The sequence below is a fragment of the Populus alba genome, chromosome 10, assembly GCF_005239225.2.
Source record: "Populus alba chromosome 10, ASM523922v2, whole genome shotgun sequence".
In the NCBI taxonomy this organism is placed as follows: domain Eukaryota; kingdom Viridiplantae; phylum Streptophyta; class Magnoliopsida; order Malpighiales; family Salicaceae; genus Populus; species Populus alba.
Window position 1 is genome coordinate 14918672 of NC_133293.1, and position 18720 is coordinate 14937391.

The 18720-nt window shown below is 32.7% G+C and overlaps 2 protein-coding genes across 2 annotated transcripts; both read left to right on the plus strand.

The window, feature by feature from the left end:
* Positions 1–7627: 7627 nt before the first annotated feature.
* Positions 7628–10012, plus strand: LOC118046360 (glucan endo-1,3-beta-glucosidase, basic vacuolar isoform). The gene is made up of 2 exons (XM_035055231.2): positions 7628–7788; positions 8844–10012. The coding sequence occupies exons 1-2, from the start codon at positions 7692–7694 to the stop codon at positions 9863–9865; spliced, it is 1119 nt and encodes a 372-aa protein (XP_034911122.1). The 5' UTR covers positions 7628–7691; the 3' UTR covers positions 9866–10012.
* A 2901-nt stretch (positions 10013–12913) lies between these two features.
* LOC118046351 (basic leucine zipper 1) lies at positions 12914–13345 on the plus strand. The gene has a single exon (XM_035055220.2). The coding sequence runs from the start codon at positions 12914–12916 to the stop codon at positions 13343–13345; it is 432 nt and encodes a 143-aa protein (XP_034911111.1).
* The last annotated feature ends 5375 nt before the right edge of the window (positions 13346–18720 follow it).

Below are 18720 nucleotides of genomic sequence, written 5' to 3' on the forward strand. Positions count from 1 at the left end.
CATTTAAACTCCTTTTCTTGTCAATTTAATCCTCTTAACCTTTTTCTCTCAGTGAAATCTCTTTGTTGCCTAATTATGTGAGATTAATTTTTAAATTATAAAAGATAAAATTAACTACTGCATAAAAAGAATTAGGTTGGAATCATTGTTCATGATATGAAATATAAGATTAAACGAGAGTGGGCCGCAATGTAAGGCAAGGGGGACACGTGGCCATTCTCAAGTCAGTAAAAAAGTGTTTTTTTGGCCCCTTATTTTCATTTCTTATGGGGTCCTATCCCTTTCACTTTTGAAATTATAGTTTTAGTCATGAATTGTATTTTGTTTATTTTTTAATCCATGAACTGTGATAAATAACAGCGAAACTCACTTAAAATCAATAAGAGATAAAGAAAGTTATCAATTATACATGCCCTGACAATAAAAAAAAATAATTTTGATGTTAATGAATTTTGATCAATAAAAAATGTCGATTAATATGTTTCCAGGTTTTCGTCATATCATAAAAAACAGATTAAAAGTGAAAAATAATTTTTTTATCAGTTTAATTATGTGTTTTGATATTTATTTATGGGTGTTTTTAGTTTAAATATTGATTTATTGATATGATAATGATGTTTATTAAGTGTTTAATTATAAAAATAGATTAGAAAGTTGTTTTATAAATTAAAAAAATACATCCCACTTTTCTAATCATCTCTCGAAGGGTAAAAAACCATGCAAGTTTCTAGATGGCATGTTACTTGTCGCAACTCGCAACGAAAAAACTCCTTTTTTATATTTAAACTTATTTTCAATTTAATTATTTTATTACCTAGTTCTATGAGATCAAGTTTTAGATTGAAGTTAAAAAATAAAAAATAAATGTGATATGACTGCAATGTAAAGTACATGCCCACTCTCAAAGTCAGTGAAAGAATGCTTTTTAGCCAACCTATTCTATTTTCTTCCTTGTCGTTAGTATAGTTCGCTTTTGGAATTTTAGTTATGGTATAAAAATTTATTTTATTAATTTTTAGTTTTTGAATTTAAGAAACAAAAGAGAAACTCAAAGAAAAATAATGGGGAAAAAAATTATTGGTTAATCACTTTTTGGAGAAAAAAAAAAGATGATGGTCAATCTTGATATAAATAAATTCAATTCAACAAGAGTATATATTTAGATATTTTTAAGTTTTTATCTAAAAAATAAAATAAAATAGACTGGAGTTGAGAAATATATATTTTTAGTTTGATTTTGGTTTTTTTAGATTGTTTTAAGAGAGTTTTTGAATTGAGAAATTGATTTACTTATATGATAATAATATTTATTATTTATTTTTAAATAAAAATATATGAAAAATTAAATTTTATGATCCAAAAATTTCCAGCTTAATTTTCCAACCACTTGAATGTTATTTGAAAAATGGGCGCGCAAATGACGCTCCATTTGCGCAAAAGTAATTCCCATCATAAATCAAAATAAAATGATATGATCTCACCCATAATATTTATTTACTAGTTTAATCAGTTTATTTAATTAAAAACACGTATGAACTGGCACATTCACAGTAAAATATTCTATTCAAGCTTAAAAAACACATTGGCAAATGCTCACTTTTTTGTATTAAAAAACTAAGTTTTAATCTCACCGGCAACATAGACAGGTAAATATGCTAGTATAATATATAACGTTTGGGATTTACAAAACGACACCGTGCATATTCTGGTCACAGCTACTTGTATTAAGAGATAAAAAGGTTTTTGGGATACGGTGACGTTGCTTTTCAAAAAACATTTTATTTAAAAATTAATAAAATAATAATTTTATTTTTTATGTTAACACATTAAAACAATTCAAATATTTAAAAAATATTTCTAAAATAAAAAAATAATTTTTTTTAAAAACACAATTGAACTATACTTCTAAACATCTCTTAAAAGGGTGGTTAGGGGAAAAGATTTGTTTTTCTTAAGCCCCAAAAGGACATATATTTATTTAAACTTAAAAGGGTATTTGACGACATGGTTGAACTGTAATTTTTGTAAATTTTTATTATTTTTTTTATTTTTTCTGTATTTTTATTTATTCATTAATGTTAAAAATAAAATTTTAAAAAATAAAAAACATATTATTTTAATATTTTTTTTAAAAAAAAAAATCTATCCCTACTATAAACCCTCGAAATTTAAATCAAAATGACGAACTGATAAAGGTAGAAAAGATACTAAAAATTATATACAATTTCTGGAACCATGAGAGAATTGGAGAGTTCATGACACGGAAAAGAAAGTGAGCTAAATTATTAGAGTAAGCTTTGGGTGTTGTGTTTGTGTTTTTGATGCTTAGATTTGATTGGATTTTATTAAAAAATGGATTTTAGAGACAAACGGTAGAGAACTCTACTATGCCTGTGACTCCTCTCTCTTCTCTCTGTATGTTTTTAGCCACAGAAAAAATAAATTTATCGTAAGGATAATATGTAGGTTAGACGTGCAAATTTATTTACGGAGAAAATAAGAGTACAATTATAATGCGAGGACTTGCATTTAAAGACTGAAAAGGGAATGGTGGGTAAAAAGGTTTCTGGGATAATGATGAATGTCAACATATTAAAACAATTCAAACTTATAAAAAAATAATTTAAAATTTAAAAAAATTTAAAACTCCAGTTAAACATACTCTCAAACACCTGTTAAAAGGATTGCCACAAGAAAAGCATAAATAAATATGTGGAAACATAGTTCTGCCTGTATTTTTTAAAAAATTATATTTTTTTATTAAAAATTAAATTTTTTTTTGTATATTTTATATTATTTTAATGCTCTAATTTTAAAATTAATTTTTAAAAAAATAAAAAAATATATTATTTTAATACATTATAACATAAAAAATATTTTAAAAAATTACCTTAATGATTCTCACAAACATGCATTCATGAAAGACTGAAAAGGGAATGGACTAATAGTGAAACCTGCCTGTTCGCAGCTTTGCGTTTTGCTCTCTCTCTGTAATTTTTGGCCTAGTGATGAAAATGATATTTCTTCACTGCTCTTTAAGTAGTTTTGTTTTAAGATTTTTCATTTAACATGCCATGCATGACATGTATTTAAGCGAATTTGTTTGGTTACAAGTTAAGAGACTCTCGTGAATGCATTAACATGGATAAGAACAGTAGATCTAAAACTTGTTCGGAGAAAAATTCAGACCGAGTGTAAAAATATTCTGGATATACACGTGTGTGTGTGTGTGGCATGGCTTCCATCTTGTTCGACCCAGGGCCCACGGGGACCGTGCCTGCATCTACATTTTGGGCTTTTAAAGCCTGAGCTCCATTATTAGCATACCTGTGAGTGAAAAATTAGGTAATATCCGGTACTGGAGTAATGATTGTTTATTTTATTTTAAGTATTTTTTATTTAAAAATATATTTTATTATTATTTTAATTTTTTTGGAACTCAATATATTAAAACAATAAAAAAACACAATTTAAAAAAAAAACAACAGTTTGCAAGAATTTTCAAAAACAGGGCGCTTAAAACAAATAAATGCTAGTAGGCCCGCTCTAAGAAAAAGAGGCGAAGATAGCTTTTATGTTTATATACCTTGTATTTTAATACCTTATATATGAAAAATAAGTAAAAAATGTTAAGGATTTTTTTTTATTATTGTTGTGAATTATATCTACAATAAAACATGTTTATTTTTTAATATTTTTTTGACAAATGCATTTTTTAGTCCCGTATTCATTTAAAAAACATTGTTTTTTTTTCAATATTTTAATTCAAAACTTTACCATTCTCAGCTCTTATACGTTACTGTTGTTTATCGAGCCAGAACACGCTCTTGGACAATAAAATCAATTGCACCCTCCATTCCAATTTGTTTATTTGGTTTGACGTTTCATGGATATCACTATATCATGCAACGATGAACGTGGATGAACCTAAAATCATGTGTTTGATCATATGCTTGCAAGCGCGTGTTTCATGACTGATGAATATATTTTTTTTTTTTTGATTTACGTGGATGTTCGGGCCAGCTTGCACGTACCATGACTAATCCACGGCTCACTGAACATCCTGCAAACTCAGTGAACATGTAAGGCACCGTGGGGATAACAGATATGCACGGTGAGATTTGAACCCAGAATGCAGAGGAAGGGAACAAGTCCCTTCAACCGCTGGGCAAGACCTAAGTTCTCATGACTGATGAATCTTGAAATTATTTGATGTGGTAAATAATTATTTGATTTTTTAGTTTACATAATTTGATTTGTTTTTTTAGTTAAGGTATTCAATAACATGAAAAGTTCTTCAGAGGATTGCTAAGTAGTGGTAGGTGATGCTGGTAAAATAAGTGATTGATAATTATAATAATATCAGGTGGTGTTATGAAAGTGTAATAACTAAATAAAAAAATTTAATATTAAAAAATAAAATAAAAAATATTAATTAAAAAAAAAAAACAAATCAAAGCAATATCCTAATAAATAATGTGCTTTATGAGGAGAGGTACAATAAAATCTTTTCATGAGATTATGATAATCTAATGAAAATGTAAACAAAACAAAACAAATTATAAATTTTAATTCTCAATCAAATCGATATTAAAATATAAAATTGGAAGAAAAAAGCTAACTAAAAAAAAAAATCTAAATCAACTGGATTAACCCGTTAAACCTAGAATCCGTGTCATGAAAGTGTGATAACTAAATAGAAAAAAAAATTAATGCTAACGAACTAAATTAAAAAAAAATAATTAAAAAGAAAAAAAAAACTTATAATTAGAAGGTATTTATCTTTTACCATGAACTTGCACAATGCAATCTACAATGAAAGATTGATATTTTTTAGTCATAGTTGAGATATTAAAAGATGAAATTGAAAGAAAAAAAACCAATGAAGAGAAAAAAATATAAATCAATTAGGTTAACTCGTTAAATCAAGTTAACCCGTTAATCTGGGATTATTGCCATGAAAGTATGATAACTAAATAGAAAAAAATTAATATTAACAAACTAAATTAAACATAAAAAAATTAATTAAAAATAAAAAAACAAAAAAAACCTGGTGAAAGAAAAAACTAATTAGGAAAAAAAATAATTTAAATCAATTTGGTTAACCTGTAAAATTAAATTGACTTGTTAAATATGAAATTCGTGTAATGAGAATGTAATAAATAAATAGAAAAAAAATTAATATTAATAAATTAAATTAATTAAAAAAACAAAAAAAAAAAAAGCAAAAACCATCTACTTTTTACTATATATTGCACTGAAAAAGGCTAATACCCTTTAATTTATAGTTAGTTATTTCGTATAGTTTTTGGTGCCGGGTTTCCATCAAAATCAGTGCCCATAACTTTTTTCTTTTTTTTTGAAAAGGCCATCAGTACTCATAATGGGCAACGATGCTAATGCCAGTGGGATGTCAAAATTATATTAAAAGCAACCTCTTTGTACATAACTAGTTGTATCTGGATGGATAGTCTTCCTGCTATCACTGTATTTTCTCTCTCCGTTTTTTTTTTGGCCCGTGAACGTAATAGAGTAAATTAACACGAGCCCAGCCTGTGATATCTCATCTTGTTCCCCTAGAATTAGTGTATAAATGTTTATTTTCTTGTTTTATGATGCCCACTCTTTTTTATTTTTCAGGGATACGTCTTCTAAATATTCTCTCAAACTCATGTGTACTAATTTGAGATCTAAACTTGGTAGCATGAACAAACTTAAAGCTAGTTCCAAACTTTAAGAGTTTTGATTTTTTTTTAAAATGTAGTATAATTAGTCAACTTTTAAATTTACTTTTTAAAAAGTTAACTATTTGAGTTTTATAAATTTTATAGCCACTAAAAACTTACATAATCGTTAATTTTATGACATGTGAAATTAATTAAAATATACACAAACTGATTCCGACATCTACATTAATTAAAAAAAAAAAGTTTCCATATGTTTCCTTATCTAAACTTTCTTTATGCAAGATGACCGATCCAAATCATTTTTCTAATTAAATTATAAATCCTCAAATGAACTTTAAGTAAATGGCGTGGTCCTGAACGCTCCAACCTGAATTTTCCTATTCGTGTAAAATCAGCTAGCTGGACACATTCAATTGATCAAATCCTAAGCTACAGTAAAGCCGCCGGGACAAAGTTGTTGCTATAATTAAAGTCAAGGCCATAGACTACAGGTAATCTACAATGATACAAATATCAACTAGTACATAGAAAATCATAAATAGGAAAGGAGCCGCCGGTGGCACATTAATGACAAGTAGCCAAGAACATGTATTATAATACCAACAAAGTCGCCATGGATGATGACGTCTATAGATGGCTATAGGCACCATTGGAATATGCTGTTTAAAACCTCGAACATTTAGCCTCATATTTAAAGAAAAAAAAAGAAAAGAAAAATAGGCGGACGTCTATAATTTCTACAGTTATTTATTCATGAAAAATAAATGATCTATAAAAATAATATTTTAATATATTTTTAAACAAAAAACACCTCCTACAATACTCTTAACACCCCTTAATAATACAAAAAAGCAGTATCCGAATACTGTACAAATTACTTTACGCATGCGTGCTTTATCCATTGAATGGTTCGGCAGCCCTAGTAGTTGAATTTCTATGGCCGAGGATGCGGCAAATTGCCAATTAAGAAACACGGGGCTTTGTTTGTGGACAGCTGCACCAAGTGTGATTAGTACATGGTTGCAGCGGATTTTACAAGAAGTGTTAGTTTTTCAAGATAAAAAACGGTGCAAGGAATTGACTAAACCAATATGGTCATGGAGGAGCTGGGGAGATTCCCATTCATTGGCCACGGAGAAGATATTGCGTTACTGACTCTGAGTGAGGGCCCTTGAGGTACTTTCCATCACGATTTCTTATTATTTAGCCCTTTTTATATATATATATATATATATATATATATATATATATATATATATAATAGTGGGATAAGCTAGCTTAAATAAAAAAGAAAAATTGTTTCGAAGCTCCTAATTTTTTTAAGAAATTTAAATGTTTCTGCCTAAGCTTCTTAAACAACTTAATTATTTTCAGCAATTTTTCCAGTTTAATGAAAAATATAGCATGTAAAAAGGGCGGATATTTTATCCTAATGTACTCATTATTTATTCAGTCTCTCACGTTATAAATCTGAGAGACTAAATATATAACAGGTTTCACACATAATTAAGATTGAAGTTTAATAATAACCGGGAAAAAAAATGATGCATCCTAATGTGTGGATTCAATAATTCCATATATTTAAACTTTTAGTATAAAGTAATCCAGATATTGATTTAAATCTTATCCTTTTTTTTTCCTTCCCAACGCAAAGATATAGTGATTTTGGTCTTCGATGTACAGCTAAATGCATTGTCATTAGTTTCCAGTTTCCACACACGGGCAAGAATTTTCTACGCAACCAAAGTTAAGAGAGAAAGAGACACTTAACAACAGGGCTTAATTACAAAAAAGACGAAGACATTTCTGAAAGTTTATTAAGCATTATAAGAATGTGGAGAATACAGGCGCATGAACCTTTTCTTTTCTCCTTTTCAATAAATAATGGCAAATTGGACATTGACTACCGTTATGGAGAACAAGATCACTCCCTATATAAAGAGCTGAAATGGTGGTGATGACACTCATCGATCACTAAAACAAATCACTCCCTTCTAATTTTCCATGGCTAGCTTTTCCTCAAGAAGTAGGACTAGTTCCTTAACGGCTGCAATGCTCCTCCTCCTCGGAGTGCTCTTCATAGCAAACCTTGACATGACAGGTCTGTGTGTGCTTAATTATCTGTTTTTCAGTACTTGCTTCTGTTAGTTCATGTTAGGATGCATGGTTTTACCGTTCACAATATCAAAGGGCACGTTAATTAACGGGGCTTGCACATCAAGTCGTCGTCCTACTGATGTACCCCTAGCCTTCAGTACTAGCATCGTGTTCCTACCAAGCCACGGGGCTGGTGGCAGGCATGCCATGAAACCACATGCAAACAAGATATACAGCTCTAGAGATCCTAATTATTAATAATCTGATATTTCAGGTCATTTTATACATGCTATATATACACAACTGTATTCTAAAAATATCGTAAATTGGTTCACAACATTCTCATAAAAGCAATCCCCTTTTGTTTTCTCCAAGTAGAAATTAATCCCACAATTAACCTGTGATGTAGCACAAGTATTTAGAAGGTGAAAGGGGGTAAAAATATTTTTTCCTTGATGTTTCTGCTAAAGTAAATTAACTAGTTTTTAATTTGACTTAGCTATATATACTAATTAATTAAGCAGGCTTCAAGCTGTTTGAAAAGGTACTCGTCTCTGTGTAAGTCGAACTTCCTTATCTGAACGATCAATATTGCCATCTATTCTCTTAGTTAAAGAAAGAAAAAAAAAGGCTGGGTGTTTTGATCTCCTCTTTTTAAAATTTCCAATATAAAGAAAGTCGCCTTTGTATTTTCCCCGCAAAAAAGAGACTTTGTTTTTTCGTTTTGTACCGTGCGCACCAACCAAATTAATTATCATAAGATACTTTTTATAAGCAGGATCGGAGCCACACCCTCGCTCCAAAGAAATATATATTAGTATTTTGTACAATCAACAATCGCACCTAACCAAAACATAAACGAGGAAAACTCAAAGAAAATCCCGATTTCTACACGCAGAAATCAAAAGAGGGGCTCGCGATTTTTTTTTCCCGTAGAGACGGGCTGAATATTTAACGGGTCATGGTTTTCTTGAAGTCCACCATTCATATAGTTCACTTTTTTCTCTTGCCAAATAGCATTTCCAATATGTCTGGCTCAGCAAAATTTTTGTGATTCAGGAGCTCAAGTAGGAATTTGCTATGGAATGATGGGCAACAACCTTCCTCCTGCCACAGAGGTTATAGCTCTCTACAAACAACGCAATATCAAGCGGATGAGACTCTACGATCCAAATCAGGCAGCTCTGAATGCTCTCAGAGGTTCAGGCATTGAAGTTATGGTAGGTGTCCCAAATTCAGATCTTCAAAGACTTTCCAACCCCTCCGAGGCAAATTCATGGGTAAAAAACAATGTACTCAACTTCTGGCCAAGTGTCAAGTTCAGGTACATAGCTGTTGGCAACGAAATTAGTCCTGTCAATGGCGGCACATCCTGGATGGCCCCATTTGTTTTGCCTGCCTTGGTAAATGTATTTAATGCTGTAAGAGCAGCTGGCCTCCAGGACCAAATCAAGGTCTCAATTGCAGTTGACATGACCCTGATAGGAACTTCCTATCCTCCCTCAGCAGGTGCTTTCAGGGGTGATGTTATTTCATACTTAGCCCCGATTGTTGGACACCTATCATACGCAAAGACGCCTTTATTTGCTAATATTTACACTTATTTTAGCTATTCTGGTAACCCGCGAGACATCTCCCTTCCCTATGCTTTGTTTACCTCACCATCAGTACTTGTATGGGACAGTGGTCGCGGTTATCAGAATCTTTTTGATGCAATGTTGGATTCCTTGTACTCTGCCCTCGAGAGACTCGGAGGAGGTAACACTTTGGATGTTGTTGTGTCCGAGAGTGGATGGCCATCGGCAGGAGGATTCGGAACAACATCTGATAACGCAGGTACTTATCTCTCGAATTTGATTAGGCATGTGAAAGGAGGGACGCCGAAGAGGCCTGGCAAAGCTATAGAGACTTACATATTCGCCATGTTCGATGAAAACCAGAAGCAACCAGAGTTGGAGAAACACTTTGGTGCATTCTCCCCGAATAAACAACCTAAATATAATCTCAATTTCGGTGGACACAGAGACTGCGACATTTCTACAGAACAAAACGCGACAGTTTCCCTTAAGAGTGATATGTAAGATTCTCATTTCTCATGAGAGTCTAATTAAGTCCTCAAAGATTTCTGTGTGCACCTTAAGTTTTTTTTTTTTTGTTTTTAAGAGAGAACTTCACAGTGTAATAATTCTCATCTTAAATAAAAGAATGTAATGTTTGTTTTCCCTTAAGAGGGTAGCAAGTTTCATCAGAAAAAAAAAATGGATACAAAGGCAAGGCCTTTCGACTTTCGAGTGTAGGATTTTCCCGTCATTGCCAAAATGATTTACAGTGATGAAGAAACAAAATAGTCTTGGTTTGAGATCTTATAAGGAGAGAGTTGATTTCACTCTACTATTTATCTCACCATGATTAGGGGTGTTCAAAAACCTCGATTTCTGTAATAATTATATTATTCAACCCAACTCAACCGGTTAAAGCTGATTAATGTAAATATTATAAATAACAGTGGATAAAAATAATAATAAATAAATATCAAAGATTAGATTACGAATCAAAATGCTTACAACCCTTCCAAATAGGCCCAATCCAGCTACTTTCAGCAAGTGTAATCATAGATGTAAGTATGTAAGTACTCTAGAGTATTCGACCCAACTCTTAACCCGCAGCCCAGAGACACAACATCCAATATGTCGTTGTAGATATCTTGTTTCCAGTTTCTTCATATCTTGTTCCACAGTTTAGTGATTTTTTTATTTCTTTTAACATAATAGTTTTTTGATTTTGTGTTATTGAGTTTTTTTTTTAATTGATCTACCTACCTAGCCAGATTTCTTTGATAAATGCCTTGCATACTGTTGGTTCTGACCGCAACAAGTGCAGCTAAAAAAGTATAAGCCATTAATTTTATTACAATTAATGATGATTAACTACTCTGTTCCCGGCTACGCCATGAAACTAAAGAGGTATACTTTTGGTGTTCGTCATTATGCATGCTGGAGAGGTGAGTTATATTTTACTTTTGAGAAGTTATGATTTTTTGCACTGTTGAGATTTTCTAGTCAGATTGGCAGCTGTAGTTCTACGAGGGTTTTTGCTTGTTCTTCGTACCAGAGAAGAAATCAATACATGTATAACAGCTCGTAATTTACTTATGAAAAAGCATACATGGTGACAACAATAAGAAGAATTGACTACAACAAAAGCCAATCGAAGTTACACAGAACACATCTAATATCATTGAAAATCTTCAATCCTCGAACTGTTCCTGATTGTGCAGATATTTCTTTATATCTACCCCCTTACTCACTTATGATTCATGTTTTAAATTAAAACATCAACAATTCTGGAAAAAAATAAAATGAAGTTCTACATGACGTGGAACAACTGAGAATGCAACATGTGTTGTCTGTTCTACTGGGAACCAATTTTTTTCATTTAATGGAATTAGGTAATCACTTTCAGGTGTAAGCACTTTGCGTGTTCATTGTTTTGAAATAGAATATGGGCAAGAAAAAAAATAATAGAAATTTAAATAAAAAATGGTTATAAAAGCCACAAAGCTATATTTTAGCTAATCAAATGTTAAAAAAACAAAACTTAAAAAATACAACAACTTAAATTAATGTAAAAAAGAATATCAAATATATAAGTTAAGTCGTGAGACCAGAATAATATAATAGAAAATAAATTAATAAAAAGATAAAGTTTAATTTCAAATAAATCCAATATAAAATAATAAAATAAAAAATTACCAATTAAAAAAGACACTTATCAAACCAGACAAACCAACAAGAAATCCTTAAGGAAAATTTTATTTTATTTTATTTTTAATTTTTTTCTAAGGTTTTTATGGCTTGGAACTAGGTGATATTCCTGACGAGGATACCATGGACTGTAGTGATGGAAGTCAAATTAGCTTTTTGAGTCCTTGTAACCTCAAATGGCCCTAAAGGCTTAAAGCGCTGGCTCACGTTTCAGCGGGTTTTAGCCATTAGTGTCGATCCAGAGTCTGAGACTACCCTTATCTTCAGCCATTTCCTTTATACTATAAACAGTACAGGACAGTGATACATTGAAAATTAGCCATGCAATTGATTTTTTAAAATTTATTTTATTTAAAAATATATTAAAATGATATTTTTAAAACAATAAAAAATATTAATTTGAATCTTTCTTTAAAAAAATCCAAGATTTAAAAAAAAAACGGTGATCGGGAGCACGTTGCCTAAAACTTACCAAGAGAATCGACGAACATTGAAATTAGAGTTACAAGCTGTGCAACAAAAACGACGCAGCTGTGTCATTTATGTAAGAAAAAGTATAGCATTGGCTAGTATATGACGACATGCTTGCCTGAACTTTTTGAAAAAAAAATCAAGGAAAAAAAGCGTGAATCAAATGACGACACTTGTCCTTCCAAATTCCTGGCCTATTAATAGCTTGTCATTTGATTTTTTTAGAGGTCCTTTCCATATCCCCAGGATCCCTATATTGTCATTTGATCAAATACCTACCCCTATCGGTTTCCCAACTAGAGTTTTTAGTCAACCAAAAAAAAAAAAAAAACTAGAATTTTTAGTGGTCAATCTTATCCAGTAAGAACAGTCCAGCTACGCAAGAATATCTCGAAGCTTTGTGTTATGAGTTATCAACAGCAAGATTTATTGAATATTTGCCATTAATACAACTGGAGATCGAGTTGCAGCCACACGATTGCTTTCTTCCCCAACTGGAGGATTCCTTTCCTTTCTATACTCAAACTCCTATCTATAAATAACCCATGTCAGGATTTTCAAATCCTCCGCACCTTTCCTATTTCCCCTTCCATTAATTATCTCTCTCTGGAATTCCCTTCCCTTCCCTTTTTCTTATTAACAGGATTTTAGTCATGTTTTCAAAATCATAGACCTTTCTTGCATCGCTCCTCATGATATGAACCATCTCAGACTGTTCTGTCGGAAGAAAATTTCCCATTCAGTATCAGTTGTCCTTCTGTATTGGTTCTATGTCTTTTCTTGAACTCGTCTAATTTTCCGTCTCACACAAGAACATTTACATTCTCATTATTTAGGGCCAGCTAGCAACCGTAGTTATATATTATAACCAGTAACCTGTGATTAATCAAGAAAATGCCATCATCGTTTGCAAAGGCAGGTTCGTCAGGCTCTGAAATTGACCCACCAAGTGCTATGGCTGACGAGAAGAGAAGAAAAAGAATGATCTCAAATAGAGAATCTGCAAGGCGGTCGAGAATGAAGAGGCAAAAGCATATGGAAGATTTGGTCACTGAAAAATCTATTTTGGAGAGAAAGATACATGAAGACAATAAAAAATATGCTGCACTTTGGCAAAGGCATTTTGCTCTCGAATCAGACAACAAAGCTTTGACGGCTGAGAAGTTGAAGCTGGCCGAATATTTGAAGAACTTGCAACAAGTTCTTGCAAGTTATAATGTCATTGAATCTGATCAGGATCTAAAAGTTTCAGACCGATTTTTGAACCCATGGCAAGTTCATGGTTCAGTGAAGTCCATCACAATTTCTGGGATGTTCCAAGTTTAGCTGTTCTAGTTTTATTTCCATGATTTATTGTCTTGGGATTGAGCTTTTGATTTCTCTGGTTATGCTGTTCACATTTGTTGCGGTTTTGTATATTTGTAGAATAAAGTTTTTGTTTTCTTTGTTATTAGGTTCATTATTTTTTTCTGCCACAGGAAATTTGAGTTTTTTTTTTCACTGAAAAAAATAGATAAAATAACTCATTACAATTTTTTTATATAAAAAAAACTAACACAATTTAAAAGAATTGTAGATAATATATGTGACTTGCGAGTTTTATACGACTCCATTAAATTCTAAAAATAAATTGATATAATTTTTTAAAAAAAAATGACAAAAAAAAAAAAAAATAAAAAAATCCCAAAAACATATTAAAATGCAAATAATAACATTACTAGTAATATTGAAAAAATATCGATAAAACGAATCAAAAAACAATAAGAAAATTCACCAACAATGATCATATGAGCCACTTGAGATGTTTAAATGTGTCTCGAAGTTCATTTACTTTCAAATAGCTTATGTGACACACTCCAGTCATCGTTGATGAATTTTCTTGATGTTATTGAATTTTTTTTATTGAGATATTTCCAACAATATTAATTATGTTATTATTAGAGTTTTGATATGTTTCCAGGTTTTATTTATTTATTTATTTTTCTATATTCTCTTTTTAATTTGTGAAGAAAGAAGAAAGAAAAAAAATAAAACGAGCAAAGGGTTGAATCTGTTTGGGATTGTGGTTCAATCATTTTAAATTTATATTTTTTATATTCTTAAATTATTTTAATATATTGATATTAAAAATAATTTTTTTTGAAATATATTTTTTAATTTGTTTCCAAATTAAAAACAATTAAAAAAAACAATAACGTCAACACACACACACACACAAGACCCCATGTCTACAGACAAACGATAAAGTCTAACTTCACGATAAGGCCTTGTAAGGATAAGAACAAAATATTCCTAACACTAACAGTGATGCAAAATAAAAGGTCAAATAAACCTTCTCATGCCAGTCAGTCAGAGCCATAAACGGTGCACCTGCAGTCCTGCACCAACGAACTGCTTCCATATGAAGTAGTTTTAAGCTAAGAACACATCCCCTTTCGTGTACACCAACGAAATTAGCATCCGAAATTACTTGCCTTTGTCAGTGAACATATATAATTAATATGCAGCTAGTAGGATAAACAATAAACCATAAACGATAAACACACACAGTTATCACTCGTAGATTCATGGGAGTGGACAAGGACAGTCGGCCTGTTCGTTTTAGGAAAGGTTTTTGAGACCAGGTCTCATGGTCCCCTCATTCAACGAGCTTATCATGTTCAAATGATCAAAGAGGAATATTGGAAATTCAGTTTTCGTGTTGCACTGCTGCTCTTTGGCATCTATTTCAACGCATTAGCTTGTTTTTGCATATTTTCTAGAGTCTACGACGGGCATGAAGACGAAGGAAAGTATCGAGGACATTAATATTATAATTAATTTCGCAACCAATATTTGAAGTGATGAGTTTTCTGTAACAGCCAGCTTGTTTGGCACATGAGATTAGAGTCTTACTTATACTAGTCCCGTGCAGTCTAATCTTATCTCCTGATTTATGCATCCTCGATCGTGATCTTATCACGAGCATATCCATGTTGCCAAAGTTACTTGTGACACCAGCCAAGCCAGATGCAATGTATGGACAGATGTATTATTTCCTTGTCTAATTACGAGATTGCAGAAAAAACCCCCCGTATTTTCGGACTTGACTTGAAGGTTTTACGCTGATAATCTACTACAATACGACACCTGTGCTCATGAAGGTGACAGATTGTTCTGATGGTTGCTGCCAAGGACAGCACTGCATCTGCGATCATTTTCTGTCCATGGCTTCACACTGATACGATGAGCCAGGCATGATCCCTCCGTCTTTGATTCTATATAAAGTCAAGATTTGGCCATCAACATCGATTGACACTCGCGCTCAAGATAGACAACCGAGTGCTTTGATGCATTTTTCTACATTTTTCTATTGGATTGGATGTAATCAAGAGGATCACGTTTCTCGCCTGATTGTTAATAGACATTATCTTTTCTTTTTTCCTCTGATAATGTAAACAAATGGCGTTTCCTGCTACTAGGCTAGAGGTTTTAGATCAATGTCGTGTTTATTGTTGGGGGTTGACCTCACACCCAAGGCCATTGAGTAAATTCAACCCAGTCCAGCAAACCAGACGGCATTTTGAAACGAAAAGATTTGGTCTGATGATATCCAGTTACTTGGCCCAGACAGGATTGGCGGTTGATCCGTTTGCAAAATCTAGTTTAATATTTCAGTTAACTTGAACCCACTGTTCTAGTTATCTCTTCGGTCAGTACGGGTTTCAAGACTAATGCTCCAATCATGAGAACTAGGGATCAAAACACAATAGAAATGAACTTTAAGGGCTGAAGTGTAAATAACGGTATAAAATGATTAAAAATCAGAAAAGTTTAAAAAACTACGATTTACAATAATATAATATTGAGCAGTACCTACGTGGACGTTCCTACCACAACATCTCTGATGAGCACCGGATGTTTTGATCTCCAATAATTCGAGACTGCATTTTCTTTTCTAAAAAAGAAACCACTAACATCATATTAATTTCACCGTATGAAGAAGCAGATAAACGGCATAATCATGCTATTACTTGGGAAATTTTATTTTTTATGTTTCAAAAATATTTTTGATATTTTTTTAATGTTTTTAGATTATTTTAATGTATTCATATAAAAAAGAAAATTTAAAAATATTAAAAATATTATTTTAATAAACATGCAGAAATATATTAAGACCGCCAGGATCGACAACAACAATCTTATTTACCCTTTCCCGTCAGGTTTTCAGGCTAACCAACTCATTTAGGTCCGCCCGTGGCTCATGTTCCAAAATTCAATTTCAAGCTCATGGACACGCAGAAATGTTGCTTCAGCTTTTTTGAGCTCTTCGTCTGAAGCTTTCTCGAAAACTCTCACAATATTCACCAAAACTCTCACTGCCCCATCTTTTGCAAGCCTCCTGTACAGTGTTTTAAAACCCGGCCCGGCCCGGTGAGTCGATCCGGGACCCGGCCGACCCTGGCATGGGACCGGTCCGGGTGGAGGCCAAAACCCGCTTGGGAATTGGCCCGGTCAGACCCGGTTGACCCTGAGGGTTGAACTGGGACCCGGTCGACTCGGCTAGATCCGGGTGAGACCTGGTCAAATTTTTTTTTTGTTTTCCCTATCATTAAACGATGTCGGGCCAATAGGTAAGGTAGAGTGCTTTTTTGAAAATTGAAAATTTCTATCTTTGAAAATTGAAACCCCAAATTCCTAACTTGAAAACGAAAAAGGAACCCCTGTGCTACCAAAATCGAGGATTCACCTGAAACTGCTTCCACTGACTAAGACTTGGTTAATTTCTCAGGTGGCTGACAACGTTACTGCCCAGGAGTAATGGGCTGACACTCGAATCCTGCTAACTTCAATAGCTCTGAATCCCAGAAGTACTCTGCTAAATCTTCATCAACTATGGGGTTTGCAAACATGTTTTCAACCATGAAGATGCAGTTATTTGCATCTATTGGCTCCGGAACAGCACAATCACAAGGGACCAAAGCATGATCAGAATTATCATCGCCATGAGCACTTGCTTGTCCTCTACCACAGCGGATGCTTAACAGATCGCCGATTTCCCCCCTCAAACCCATCAACTGTTTCTCAAGAGTTTCAATTAAGTGCAAGAAAGCATCCCCACTTAAGCCCTCGATTTGATTTGAAAAACTCTCGGCCAATGCTTCGAGCTAATAGGTTAGGTAGAGAGTAATAATAATACAGCTTTTGATGAGAGGAGACTTCGTATCGCGTGAAAAAAAATATCAAAGCCATCGGGGCAATAGGTAAGGTAGAGAGTGTTTATATATAATATATATATATATATATATATATATATATATATATATATATATATATATATATATATATATATATATATATATAGTTTTTTTGGGTTAACTCGGGTCAATCCATCTGACCCGTGACCCGATCACTTGACCGGATCAATAACCAAGTCGGGTTTTAAAACTATGATCCTGTAACTCAAGCGGGGTTTCGTTGCCATCTTCCAGGCGGTGGAAAAAAACTGAATCCAGTTTCAATGGCCCAAAGGGCCGTAATGACCAGTGAATAACTCAACTTCTGGTAAAATCAAACTCTCCAGAAATCTGTAATAGCAAACAAATAGATAAAAGTGTTTAAATTAGTACTTTTTTATGCTCAAGGGACATGTCTTTCCCTCTGCTGGCACTTAATCACCGTGGCCTAACAACGACCGAAAATGGACGATCACTTACATTCTAACTTTGAATATATTGGATGTGGAATGTCAATAATTAATTATATTCATTAAAATACAAAAAACATATTATACTGTTGTGTTAAGGAACACAAATATATATCAGTCCTGAGAAATATAACTTAATTGGTTAGGTATTAAGGTTATTTTTTAAAGATCACAAATTCAAGTCTTACAAATCTCAGAACCCTCTAGTAGCTTCCATAATCGTTAACTTCAGGACCTGTAAAAGTAATTGAGATACGCGCAAACTAGCCTAGACAACCACGCTAATTAAAAAAAAAGAAAAAAAGAAGATAGCACAACTGTGCCTCCTGATAAAAAAATGAACAATACTAAATGGATACAAAAGCCATTAACGACAATGAATCACCGTAGAAGAGTTTCCAAGCATTACATTTGCAGATGTGAAACTGATATGACATGATACCTGCAATAATTCTGGTTCGACTAGAGGACAATAACATTAAAGAGAGGAACATTCCCCCTGGCTGCCTCTTGCTTGAGCCATGAAATCTCATCACTCAGAGGATACTCCACTCAATAAGACTTCCATATCATTGCCATCATCTGAATTCTTGGAAGCCTTAAGTAATACACTTGCAGTAAAAGGAACGAGCTCTCTAACAATTTTGTCCCTGCAATTTTTATGTCCAGTTAAGACACCAGCGTTCAGGCATGGGCATAAAAGGAGAAGAAATCTGAAATTGTTCATCCATACACTCTGCTTAAAAGGCGTTATGAGATGTGGCAATAAAACACGGGAAACCACCACCAACAAGCACTATATACAATAAGGTTTATTCGGTGCATTAGAGTGGACAAAGACTCCCATACCTTTTGTTCTGTCCAATACTAAATTTATGTCCTGTCCTCTCCTATGCAGTACATTTGCTTGCTTAACCCTTTAAAACATAAAATTATTACAGATACCAGGTGCTCGTGGAGCAAAAGTGCTTGACTAGGTTTTTTCTTAGAAACACACGGCCAGCCACAGCCACAG